The sequence below is a fragment of the Xenopus laevis genome, chromosome 2S (genome assembly GCF_017654675.1).
Source record: "Xenopus laevis strain J_2021 chromosome 2S, Xenopus_laevis_v10.1, whole genome shotgun sequence".
Lineage (NCBI taxonomy): Eukaryota > Metazoa > Chordata > Amphibia > Anura > Pipidae > Xenopus > Xenopus laevis.
The window spans coordinates 42,692,650-42,706,242 of record NC_054374.1 but is presented as its reverse complement, the minus strand read 5'-3'; the positions used below and the strand labels follow the sequence as shown (position 1 = coordinate 42,706,242).

Here is a 13,593-nt window from a genome sequence, read left to right as displayed (position 1 = left end):
ATCATGAAATTTAAGGGGTGGGGGGAGTCAATAAGTTTTTACAGTGAGGATAAAATAACTAATTTGCTCTGCTCTTCAGCACTGATTTGTTGGTATGATGGTACCCAAATATAATAACATTTTAGTCAGAGACCATTAATCCCATAAAACAACTAGATTTATTATTCCAATATCTATCTAATAAGAAAAAGAAAATATATGAATTTGATGCAATAAGTTTTCATAAAATTTGGGACAAAGACTCTTTCACTCTATGTTGGATCAACTCTTCCTTTAACAATATTCTAGAAATGTTTGGGAACTAGGGAGACCAACTGCTGTAGTTTTGGAAGTGAAATGTTATCTCATTCATGCCTTACCGTATATAGATTTTTAGCTGCTCATCAGCTCAAGGTCACCATTGCCCCTTTTCATTATGTGCCAAGTATGTTCAACAGACAACAGGTCTGGAGTGCAGGCAGGCCAGTTTAGCACTCGTACACCTACTACAGAGTCATACTGTTGTAATATATGCAGACTGCAGAATGTTTTGTAGATAGCATCGTAGCAGCATAGTTGCCCTGAAACCTGTATATATCATGAAGCATCAATGGTGCCTTCCCAGCCAGCAAGCTACCACTTACCAAAGGAAGGTTTTGATCAATGTACATTCCCTGATCCTCAGTTGTATAAATAGTAGATTTTGAGCAAATACGTACATTTTCAAAAACATGTTTGGAAGTTAATGATTTATGATCATTCATTTTAAACCCTGGTGAAGTTACATATTTGTACATTTTCTGAAGATCAGGAAATGTACATTGATCAAACTCTTCCTTTAGTAAGTGGTCCTGACCATCTATCTAAAAAGTCCTATGTGCACCTGCATAGAATATGCTTGTAGTAAACTTGGTCAGATAGGTTGCACTTCCATTGTACTTTATTTATATCTTACTTAACCTTGACGTGAAAATCCAGAAAATTTCACGAGAGGCATAAGCCTTAATGTGTCATTAGGATAAGCTTACCGCTTTCCCAGTTGGGTCCGGGTGCACATGCCCCAGACCTTCAGCATAGGGGAGTACTTCACAACACATCACATTAGGCAGGCGCCAATCCGGAACATCCAACGATGTTCCGGATTGGCTATATGATTAAGTGTCCTTGTGACACGAAACGCATCAGGCGTTACTCTTCTTATATAGACGTGATGTAAAATAAAGTATTATATTTTATATATAATCTTTGGCTCTTGGAATCTACTTTCATTGGATGTTCCGGATTGGTGCCTGCCTAATATGATGTGTTGTTAACCTTGACGTGCTTCCAGAACTTTCTTCATCAACTTCAATGCATTTCATGAATTTTCGTGAATTTTTTGGCAAAGCGAAGTGGGTCAGATTTACCCATCACTAGCCCCGATGGTTTTTTTTTTAATTAAAAATATTTAGAGGAAAACAATATGAGAATGCTTTTTTACAAAATAATTTGTATGATTTCTCTCTTTATAGGTATAAGCAAGTATTCTCTGAACGCCTATGGATCCATTTCTTCTTCTTAAGGCTATTGGTTTCCTTCTTTTGGTAATAATTGGAGTTCCAGGGAATGTCTTCATAATGATGCAATTAACCTGCTTTAGGATATTTGAGAAGAAACTATCGTCAACTAATATCATATTAATGGTGCTATCACTAGTGAATTTGCTTGTGATTCTTTCCCGTATCATTCCACAGTCAATTAATGAATTAGGAGTTGAGGAATTGTTGGATGATACAGAGTGCAAATTGATTATTTTCACATACAGAGTGAATAGAGCCATGTCTATATGAGTCACCAGTTTTCTCAGCTGTTACCAGTGCATACTTATTGCTCCAAACACAAAGTTATGGATTTAATTTTAAACATAAAGTTACCCAAAACCTGGTGGCTATTATTTTTCTTTTCTGGATAATTAACATCGCTATATACCCTTATTTCATTCTCAATACTCGTACATGAAGAAATCAAACAACTTCACCCTATACTCTTCACCTAGTGTATTGTGATGCAGATTTCTTGAACTACATGGCATATATAGTCAATGGGGCAATTTATTCCTTTTGTGATGTTATCTTTGTTGGACTGATGGTTGTGGCAAATAGTTATATGGTATTTATATTGCTTAGTCATGAAAGATCAGTCAAAGGAATACACAGCTCAGACAGAATGCAGGGGAGATCTGTGGAGTACAGAGCGTCTAAAGCTGTTATGTTGTTGGTTGTACTGTATATACTGCTCTATGGGTTGGATAACTGTTTTTGGATCTATACTTTGACTTTATCCAACTTCACACCTAGTACTAATGAAATTCAAATATTCTTAGCATCCTCATATTCAAGTTTCAGTCTTATAGTCATAATAATTACGAAACCTAAACTTCAGCAGGAATCGTTCCCTTGCAGTAGAGAGGGAACTCATCATTTTAAAATAAATGAATGTGTGTATTCCATAAGCAAATAATTATATGGTCAATTGAATAGTTTATATTGCAATCAAACTCATGTAAATCCTGAAAAATATAATAAACATTGGGCAGATTCACTAAATGGTGAAGTGGCTAATGCTAGCGACTTTTCACCAGCGTTTCCACCCACAGGGACATAGCAATTCACCAACAGGCGCAGGTGCCTATTAGCTAGCGAACAGGATCATAGCTAGCATTTATTCACACTCTATCGCCAGGCGACTTTTCACTCTGGTGACCAATATTTACTCGGCAAGTTCACTAAAGTGGGGATTTTACTGAACGTTTCCTCGTTCGCCAGAGTTGACTTTGCATCCTCAGACCAGACGAAGTGCTAAAAAGCAGCTAGATCTTCCTCAATGTCACTTACATCATATCCTGTGAGCCAAAAATGCATTTAAGTTAAAAAAACACTGGCAACTTTTCCTTTTTTTAAGAGGGATTGGCTGCAAAAGTCCTAAGGTAACCGGTTTTCTCCACACATTTTCTAACATATGGAACATTCATTTTACAGTGGGCTCATGTGTAGGGCATTGTATTAACTCTTTTGTCTTTATTAAGGTTTCCTGGACATGTGTAATAAAAAGTGGTAACTTCAAGCATTTGCACCAACATTTATAATAAAGACCTCCACACAAATATCCTGCAGTATGCAAATTGACCTAAGCACAAGATCACTGGCAAATTTTTGGTAGGCACAAATGAACGCTAGCGCATGTGCGCTATGAAATGCTCGCACTGCCGAAGTAACGCTAGCAAAAAGTCACCAGAGCTCAACACCAAATTCTAGAATGTGATGCCAATGTTGGATAGAAATTGTATTATACAATAACATTTTTATGAATATTATTTACTTTCAAACAATGTGAGACCACCTGATTGATATTGATTAAGACAATGAGATGTTGTCACTTTTATGGACTCTTTTTATGGATATTTAATTGTAATTATTTAATTGTAAAGCTAAGTGTTCTATAGCTTGGTGCAAAGCAAAAGGTGTGAATATGTATCAGTGTATAAGTTTAATATCATTCATCAGCTTAATTCATAGTAATGCCTAGCTGTAGTCCCATGTGCTTCATTGTAATTGTTCCTCAATACAGTGTGTAGATTAACCTTCCCACATTACAATAAAATATATGAGAGGAGTCTATAGAATTTACCAGAATTTTAAGGTATGGAAACTGAAACATAAGTACAAAGCAACTGCAGGTGCAACAAGAAAGGGACTTCTGGGTCATCCGCAGGGGCATAACTATAAAGGAAGCAGATCCTGTGGCTGCAGGGGAGCCCAGGAGGTATAGGGGCCCCGTGAGACCCTAATTCATACACAGTTTCAATAAATATTGGTAAAACAAGTCATCCTCTGAACATTTTGGGGGTCTGAAAAATAATTTGTGGGGCCCAGAAATGCCATTGGTCATATGAGACAGTAGTATCTGGTAGTGCCTATTTACTCCAGTGTATTGTGTGTAAAAAAGTTGGTGCAAAAAAAGTCACCAGGGATTGGAAAAATTCCCTATGAAAAAATGCCATTGGTCATATGAGACAGTAGTATCTGGTAGTGCCTATTTACTCCAGTGTATTGTGTGTAAAAAAGTTGGTGCAAAAAAAGTCACCAGGGATTGGAAAAATTCCCTATGAAAAAATGCCCACTGACTTCAATGCATTTCGCAAATTTAGCGATTTTTTCATTAAAACAAAATGGAACCAATTTGCTCACCATTAGTAAGAGGTCTAGCATTTATAATTGAAAGTTGTATGAAGCCATGAACCTTTTTAAAGACTCATGGGTGAACCTTGCAGTTCCTACTTGCAAGATGGTAGAGTTAAGGGTCCTACGTCGGACCAGTTATACCAGCCCCAGACCCTCAACTGAAAAAGCATATCAACCAGAAACTAGGAGCATCCAGGCATTCAAGGACACCACAAGGGCCAATGTTTTAATTGTGGTTCGAAGAGTCTCTCGGAAGTAATTCAAACACACCGGCTACATATAAGCAAAGGTTTTATTACATACATGTTACAAACAATAGATGAAGAAGATATACTTTACCAAATGAGCAAACTGAGCAAGCAACCCCTCACTGCAATCCTGACTGGCAGATACCTTCACAGTCTGCAGATCGAGGCTCAAACGGCTTCAAAGGTCCTGTGGCTGCACTCGTTAACCCCACAGGCGAGATCTTAACTGACTGGATGGAGACCTCCAGTTTATATATGCTCAAATACAGTAAGCTCTTTTAGTGAATGAATTAATTAATAACTGATCTTGCTTCCCATGTGCTCATCAGGATCTGGTTAGACTCCCAACAAGCACATCCGAAACAGAGATCTTATCTGGCTAACTGGTAGCTGAATAGCATATTGTGCCCCTAGCTACTGTATAATAAAGAAGTGTCTGATAAGGGCTTCAGAAATCATAAGCTTTTTAGATAATACATATGAGAATAATGAACAAGTATTAGGTCATCGAGTTGATTACTTCCCATGATTTCACTTGCACAACGCTTCATTATATAGGATTATGGATTATAAGGCGCCTTGTATACTATGATACAAAGCTTTGTTATACAAGATTATACGTCATAAAGCTGTATTTTTACACTATATTGGGCTCAACATACGACATTGTGTTCAACAATAGAACAGTTCTTTGTGTTATATTTTTATACAGTTCTTTATCAAAGTATTACGATGAGTTATTGGATTTAATCAGAGTATTACCATGAGCCATATTAACTCCTATTAATACAGCCATAAAAAACAATGTTAAAGAAATGTTTATTGTCAATTACATTGAAAGATAAATATCTCCTGTGGCCCTACGTATTTGGTGTCCCCAAGGGAAAAAAATAAGGACATTCATTTTCTACTGTGTTTGTAAGCATGCTGTTTCCACATGCTAGTTTGTGCTTGCTTCCAAGACAATCATTTATTATTAAAAAAGAGAAAAAAGAGAATTTACTAACTCTTTTTAAAAAAAACCTTGACCTCTCAGACACCTACAAGAATTATTAACTGTGACAATTTATAATTAGAGAAAGAGAAAGAAATCCTTTTGATAAAGCAGTGGCGAAACGAGCATCAGGGCAAGACTTTGACTCTTTGTCAAAGTCTTGCCGGCTGGTGAATCGAGATTGCAGAAGTAACAAGTTTTAGCTACCGTTTCCTTGGCTCTTTCTAAAATCTTATTTCTTTCCAAGGACTGAAGGGTTTGCAGTTTTATAGGGTATATTAGCCTCTCCAAACAAGATAGGGAAGGTAAAAATACAAGACCGCAGCCCCTCAGCTTCTTCCTTCTCCCACATTGTGGTGCTCCTAGACAGAAAAAATTGAGCTAGAATCTATCGGCGCAACTCCACCAAACTATATTTGTCCTTTTCCTGATCTATAATAAAGAAATTACTTGGGATTAATTCTTAGGAGGTTTTTTAATGAATAAATTAGTGGATATAGGTATTGGGTAATTTTAGTAATCAATTCCTAACAGTTCTTGAAGGGGAATATGGAATGAGTAATGTGAATGAATAATGAATTCAATAGCTCTGCACTTTATATTTATAATTATTGAAAACACCAGAAACTTTTTTACTGAGAAGCACAAGCACTTTATAAGTTATTCACGGTAATAGTGTAAGAATTTTCTCTTTAATTATTTGTGTAAATGAATTAAGAGAATATATGGTGCTCACCATTCAAAAATCAATAATTTAATTAATTTATAGCACAAACACATTAATATATGAGAATTTATTAAGTGTCAAAAGATTGATTACATGAGTGTTAGATTTTAGATAATTAATCACAGGACACTCAATTCATCTGTTATCAACTGTTTTGGTAATAAATAACCGATTAACAGAGGTGGTCCAATCTGGATTTGATTGATATTGATTATCCCAAGGAGGAAATTTGAAACAAGTTTTAAAACAAAAGTCGATTTTTGCAACATTATGATATAATAAAATCACAAACAGGGTTTCTTTCTCTAATTTTAAATAATCATCTATTATTATGACCCATTCTAGGTTTAACTTCTACTGTATGTGTTAGAAGCATTGTCGGGACTGATAAGCTTTGAGCAACTTAAGGTTGGCGATATTGTACAAAACAAATTTTCGGACACTTTATTTTATTGGTCGGCTTGTCGATTGGCCCAGGCAAAAAAATTTGAGTGGGTGCCTTTGAAGGCATCTGAACATCAGCCACTGTTAGTGCTGAATTCTATTTTTTCTACCTGTTTATCTGATAATTTAGCTCTACACGTGTGTGTTGAAACAAATGATCTTTCTTGGAAAGATCTTTTCCAGGAAAGATCGTAATTGTTACGTCTATGGCCACCTTTAGCCTTGGTGAAAAATGTATAAAAACGTAATACATCAGATGGCAGTTAAGTGTAGATACTGGGGATGCCTTTGACCAGTTCTAATATATTCCAATATATGCACAAGCAATCCCTGTTTTGTTTTAAGGGGAGGGCATGTTTTAGGATCTGCACAAAATGACTTAAGGGGACCCGTCACCCAAATAAAAACATTCCAAATCCTATTTTATCACATTAGTCAAGCAAAATAAACTTTAATTACACTATATAAATTATTTGAATCTTGTTTCCTTCAGTGTGGGAATTCATAATTATAGAAAGCAGGAAGCAGCCATTTTGTGGACAGTTTTATTAAGGCAAGTCTTGTATCATCTCAGAATCTTGTTTGTGCACCAGAATGGGGGACCTGATGTCCATCCCCATGCACTGGCTACACAATTAAACAGTAAAGAGAAAGGGGGAATGTGGGGAGAGCAGTGACATCTAGGAAGTGCTGAATGGAAAGTGAAAGTAATTGTCTGCCCCGCCTCTATGCCACTGGCATAGAGGAGGGGCAGACAATATTTGATTGACAGCTGAGATTTTTAAATGAGCTTACAACAGCTGAATAAATTAATAAAAAATAGAAATTGGATTTCATGTATAATTTGAAAAGTACTTTTATTATACAGATTTTTGTGTCTGGATGACAGGTCCACTTTAGGGACATATTTTCAAGGATTGAAGTGAAAATTCAAATTTCGAATTCGAATTTTAAAATACAGATTTTAGAGATTTTTTTTTACTAAAATTAGACTAGTGAATAGTTAAAATTCGATTCAAGTTTTTAAAAAAAATCTGAATTCAATTTTGAAATTTATCATGTAATAGCCCTTTAAAAGTTCAAATTCGACTATTCGCCTTCCTAAAAATCAAGTTTTTTCAGAGAAAAAATTTGAATCGAATCCAATTCCAGTTTGCGGGTTAATCCCATTCACCTGAGTTTGAAAAATTTGAATTTTTTGATATATTGTAGTTGGTCGAGTTTTGGTTGAATTTCGAGTTCATGGGAGTTATGGGAAAAGAATTTGACCCTTGATAAATCTGTCCCTTAATGTCCTTAATATATTGATAACAGGTGAGTGCAAAGGATTTCTTTTCTTTGCCTGTTTAAATTTTCTGGCTATGCCCTCATTGTATGCCACTTAGGGGTTTATTTATTAAATTCTGGTATTTTTGGAGTTTTTAAGGGGAAAACACTACTGATTTATTAAACCCCGAGGCTGCTAAAAGTCTAAATACAAAAGTACTTCATCTCAAATCTGCTGAGGTTAATGGCAGATGTCCCGTTTACAATTGGAAGATATCACGATCTGCTATAGGTTTCGTACAATAATCCAAAGAATTATTGGTTATTGTTCATCAAATCCAGTAAAAACCTTAAATTTCTGATTTTTTTTAAATCTTTTCCCACACCAGAATTTTTAAAAATACATTTATTGATAAATACGGTAAAAATGTGCACGGGAGTTTGGTCAAAGTGCTTTTAAGAAAAGTGAAAACGTTTTTGGACTTTAGTAAATACCCCACTTTCTATCACTTCTGCTGCTGAGCCTTTGTATCTATCAAGTCTGTGCTGGATTTTACAAAAATAACCCTCCAATAAATTAATTAAAGGAAAACTATACCCCCCAAACAATGTAGGTCTCTATAAAAAGATATTGCATAAAACAACTCATGTGTAAAATCCTGCTTCATGTAAATAAACCATTTTCATAATAATATACTTTTCTAGTAGTATGTGCCATTGGGTAATCATAAATAAAAAATTGCCATTTTAAAAAATAAGGGCCGCCCCCTGGGATCGTAGGATTCACTGTGTACACAAACATACAAACAAACCATACATGTTAGGTCACATGAGCCAATTAACAGACAGTGTTGTGTCTTTTGCTTCAACACTTCTTCCTGTTACAGTTAGAGTTGTAGTATTTCTGGTCAGGTGATCTCTGAGGCAGCGAACAGACAATCACGAAATGGTGGCTCAAGGCAAGAGATTAAAAGGGCAATATTTACTTAAATATTTATTCCCGTTTGATAAGATTATTTAATATGCCACTTAATATGATATGAACTATCTGTTGCTTAAGTGTTCATTTTGGGGGTATAGTTTTCCTTTAAGGGCCTACAGTATATAAACCAATCCCATACTCCTATAATGGAACTGGCTTAGAATCCGCTTAGAATTTGTCATCCGTGAACCAATCACATGAACCAATCACATGAACCAATCAGATGATCAGATCGGAACCCTCCCCAGCCAGCCCCCTGTCTAATTAAAGAGTTGCCTAAATTTGAAGTAATTGGGACAATTGAAGCTTTTTTTTCTGTGCAACTGCAGAGCACAAAACACAGTATAATTTAACCTTCCTATTCACTCCAAAGCACTTTGGTGAAATTTGGCATCTTGCAATTTTTTCCTTAGTTTTATCACATTTTTTGTGAAATGAGTTTCGCTCATCACAAATTGCTATACATACAATAAATATGTATGTAACCTTTGTGTCATTTATGCATGTTTGATTATGTAAATACGTATGAATCAATACAGAATGCAGAATTTCTGATACATTAAATAATTCCAAAGTATTTCTTTTTTCAAGACATGCCTCCTACAACATTTAAACATTGTTGTTTGCCCTTAATGTGTTCCTACCTATTTTAGTTACTGAATAATTAATCTCTTGTGGGTTATATCTGAGTCACCATGGGTTATAAATTCAGCTGAATCTCATAACATATATCCATACAGCATCACTCTTGTGTAAAGGTAAGAGAAAGATAAACTGCTATATACACTGTACTAATTGCAAATATCATCTTAGTCCCAATCACAGAAAGAAAAATATTACAAGCAGAGTCCAGAGTTAAGTGAGATGGCAGGCAAGTGGGGAGGTGAAAATGTAGACAGTTCCAGTTACAGAGATACCAAAGGTAAATTTGAGAAGAAAGGTAAGCGAGGTTCCAAAGCAGAATGTCATTACCAGTTTCTGGGACAACATGGAATGACCTGGTTGTGCTGCCTTGTGTGGCAAAATGAACCAAATTGTCCCACTGGTGCCTAGTGGACTCCCATCACAGGGAAGGTGGCTGTGCAGGCCTTTGCTGTGTAAAGTAGACATTTGACAAAGCAAAGCAATGAGCCAAGTCATCTGCTGGCTGAACTGAATATAGCCTATTTATCCACTTTTATAATACATATGCAAAAATAAACTTATTTCATGCTTTAATTATACACTTCCCTTTGTAAGGCTTTGTGGGGGATTAGAAGATCACAACACCCAGTAACTTGAAATGGCTAAACTGTTTATATGAATGTTATTATTGATTATACATTTTAATATTTTGAACAGCTTGCTATGATTTTTGGGTCATGAGCCTGCGAATCACTCTTCTCATACAAACACATACATGGGATAGATCCAATTCACAAGCTGTGAACCTCAGTGAGGCTGCTGCCACTGTTCTCCAGGAAACTGAACCCTGACTGTCTCCAACCCATCCAGTTTAGTAAGTATTCCAGTCACTTTAATAATCACTGTTTATGATCAAAAAGTTATCAAGCCACCACAAGTGATGAGCAAATTCTTCACCATGTATGGTTTCATGGCAAATTTCTGAGTGTTTCCAAGTTTAGGGAACAGTGCCAAAAATTTGGCAGACAATCAGTTTAAAAAATGCTCCGGGTGAAAAAAAAAATGTTTATGCGTAAAAAATGACGCACGGTAGACATAATTGTCACATGGTAGACAATATTGTGACGGAAGACAAAAAAGTCACCCATCGACTTGAATAAATTTTGCTACAAAAAGTCACTGCAACAAAAATGTCAGATTTTAATGTGTTTCACAAATCTTTTGCTGTTTTGCGAATTTTCTTGTAGTTTCTTGAATTTTTTGTTGGAGCAAAATGGGACAGATTCGCTCATCTCTAGCCACTACACTACATCAAAGTAAACCCCAAAGGGTGCTTCTAATTGACCTTGTAACAAAAAAGCCTAATAATCACCTGCGCAAAGAAAAAATTATTAATTAAACTATGTACATGTATTAAACCACCTAATTTGTCTGTTTGCAGTAAAACATGTGCCTAGATCTGTTGTACTTGCATTGTGCTTTATTTTATTTTATTGAGCCTTGGAGTGGGCCTTGGAGACTCTCCTGCCCATCCCTTTCATTTAGAACCAATGCTTTGCTCAGGAAAGACTCTTCTCAAGAAATAAAACCATGTATGAAGGTGGCAGCCTAAATATTTACAGTATGAATATAATGAAACAAGGAAATACCTGTTATACCACACATTCACTTTACAGGGGTCCCCAACCTTTCTCACCAGTGAGCCACATTCAAAATGTAAAAAGTTTGGGAGCAGCACAATTATGAAAAAAAATCCTGGGGTACAAAGTAAGGGCTGTGATTGGCTCTATTTGGCGGTACACAACGTTTTAATGCAGCTAAAACCTTGCCTCCAAGCCTGCAATTCAAAAAGAAGCACCTGCTTTGAGGCCACTGGGAGCAACATCTAATATGCTGGAGAGCAACATGTTGCTCATGAGCAAACAGGTTGGGGACCATTGACACTCAATTTTCACCATGGGTAAAGAAACTGCTAATCCTCCTACATGTGTATATTTCACAAAAATGTACACTTGAGTCTTCACTAGGCAGGTCATGTTTGTTACTACATACAGTATACTGGGGCAACAGAGGTGATTGCTGTATTTTTCTTTTTTATTTGCAGTCATTACATTTTTCTACTGGCGATGCAAATGCCTCATATACATGAACCTATTGCAAGCTACTGGTTTAACAACATGTAGCATGCCAAGTATTTTTGTTCCTTTATTACTTTTATCCCAATAGGTTTTTGGGAGGAGATAAATAAAATTATTTAAAACATTTAAATCATTATTACTTTCTTTGTTTATTTAAAATCTACATTAAGCCATATGTGGTTTTAGATTAAAAATCTCCCTGATATCAGAAAGCTTTTTAATAACACATTTTGTACATTTATGTCTCTTTATAGGTGCTACTCAAGCATTTGCTGAAGGCCTATGGATCTGTATCTTCTCCTTAAGGCTATTGGTTTCCTTCTGTTGGTAATAATTGGGATTCCTGGGAATGTCTTCATTATGGTGCAATTCACCTACTTTCGGATCATTGAAAAGAAACTATTGCCGACTAATATCATATTAATGGTGCTAGCTCTAGTGAATCTGCTTGTGATCCTTTCTCGTATCATTCCGCAGTCAATTAATGCATTAGGAGTTGAGGAATTGTTGGATGACACAGAGTGCAAATTTGTCATCTTCACCTACAGAGTAAATAGGGCCATGTCTATTTGTGTCACCAGTTTTCTCAGCTGTTACCAGTGCATACTTATTGCTCCGAATACAAAGTTATGGATCTATTTTAAACATAATGTTACCCAAAATGTGGTGGCTATTATTTCTCTTTTCTGGATAATTAACATTGCTATATACCCTTATAGCATTTTCAATGCCCGTACAAGAAGAAATCAAACAACTTCCCCCTATACTCTTCACCTAGTGTACTGTGATGCAGATTTCTTGAACTACATGGCATATATAGTCAATGGGGCAATTTATTCAATTCGTGATTTTATTTTTGTTGGGTTGATGGCTTTGGCAAGCAGTTATATTGTATTTATATTGCTTAGTCATGACAAATCAGTGAAAGGAATACGGAGCTCAGACAGAACCCAGCGGAGATCTGTAGAGTACAGAGCTTCTAAAGCTGTTATCTTGTTAGTTGCACTGTATGTACTGCTTTATGGGTTGGATAACTGTATGTGGATCTACACGTGACGTCTAACGTCACTCCTAATATGAATGAGATTCGAATTTTCTTAGCATCCTCCTACTCAAGTCTCAGTCCTATAGTCATAATAATTACTAACCCGAAACTTCAGCGGAAATGGTGCACTTGCAATAGAGAGAAGAATCGTAATTCTGAAGTAAATGGACAAGTGTATTTCATAAGCAAATAATTATATAGTCACTTGCCTAATTTACATTGCAACCAAGCACAAGGTATTCCTGGAAAATTGAAAAACCAAATTCTGGTTTGTTCTCTATGTGATGCCATCTTTGGCAGAAAAATGACAATGAATGAAAGGCTCGAAAAGGAGACAATGAGCTCCTGTACATTGTCACATAAAAAACCAACCAAAACTAAAATGATATTTGCATTTATTCACTGTCATACTTGATTATAAAGGTAAGTGTTCTACAGCTTCATGTAAAGTGCAAAGTGTGACTACAGATTAGTTTAACACAAACTTTGCTCATAGTTTTGTGTGTATAGGATTCATTATCTGTAAAACTTTTATCTAGAAAGCTATGAATTACGGGAAGCTTTTTTCCCATAGATCCATTTTAATTAAATAATTCACATTTTTTAAATGAATTTGTTTTTCTCTGTAATAATAAAACATTATCTTGTTCTTGATCCAAACTATATATAATAAATATAGATAGATTTAATTCATATTGACTGGAGGCAAAAATATTTATTGGGTTTACTTAATGTTTAAAGGATTTTTTTTAGTAGATTAAGGGGCAAATTTACTAAATTCGAGTGAAGGATTCGAATGAAATAAAATTCGAATTTCGAAGTATTTTTGGGCTACTTCGACCATTGAATGGGCTACTTCGACCTTCGACTACAACTATCGAAGGATTCGAACTAAAAATCGTTCGACTATTCGACCATTCGATAGT

General features: G+C 35.7%; 1 protein-coding gene and 1 pseudogene across 1 annotated transcript; both read left to right on the top strand.

Moving 5' to 3' along the window:
- The first annotated feature begins 1,517 nt into the window (after nt 1-1,517).
- Nucleotides 1,518-4,673, top strand: LOC121400764 (annotated as a pseudogene).
- A 7,202-nt stretch (nt 4,674-11,875) lies between these two features.
- On the top strand, nt 11,876-13,122 carry LOC108708895 (olfactory receptor class A-like protein 1). The gene is given in 2 exon segments (XM_018248556.2): nt 11,876-12,673; nt 12,676-13,122. Coding segments are annotated over 2 exon segments (954 nt in total). The 5' UTR covers nt 11,876-11,904; the 3' UTR covers nt 12,861-13,122.
- The last annotated feature ends 471 nt before the right edge of the window (nt 13,123-13,593 follow it).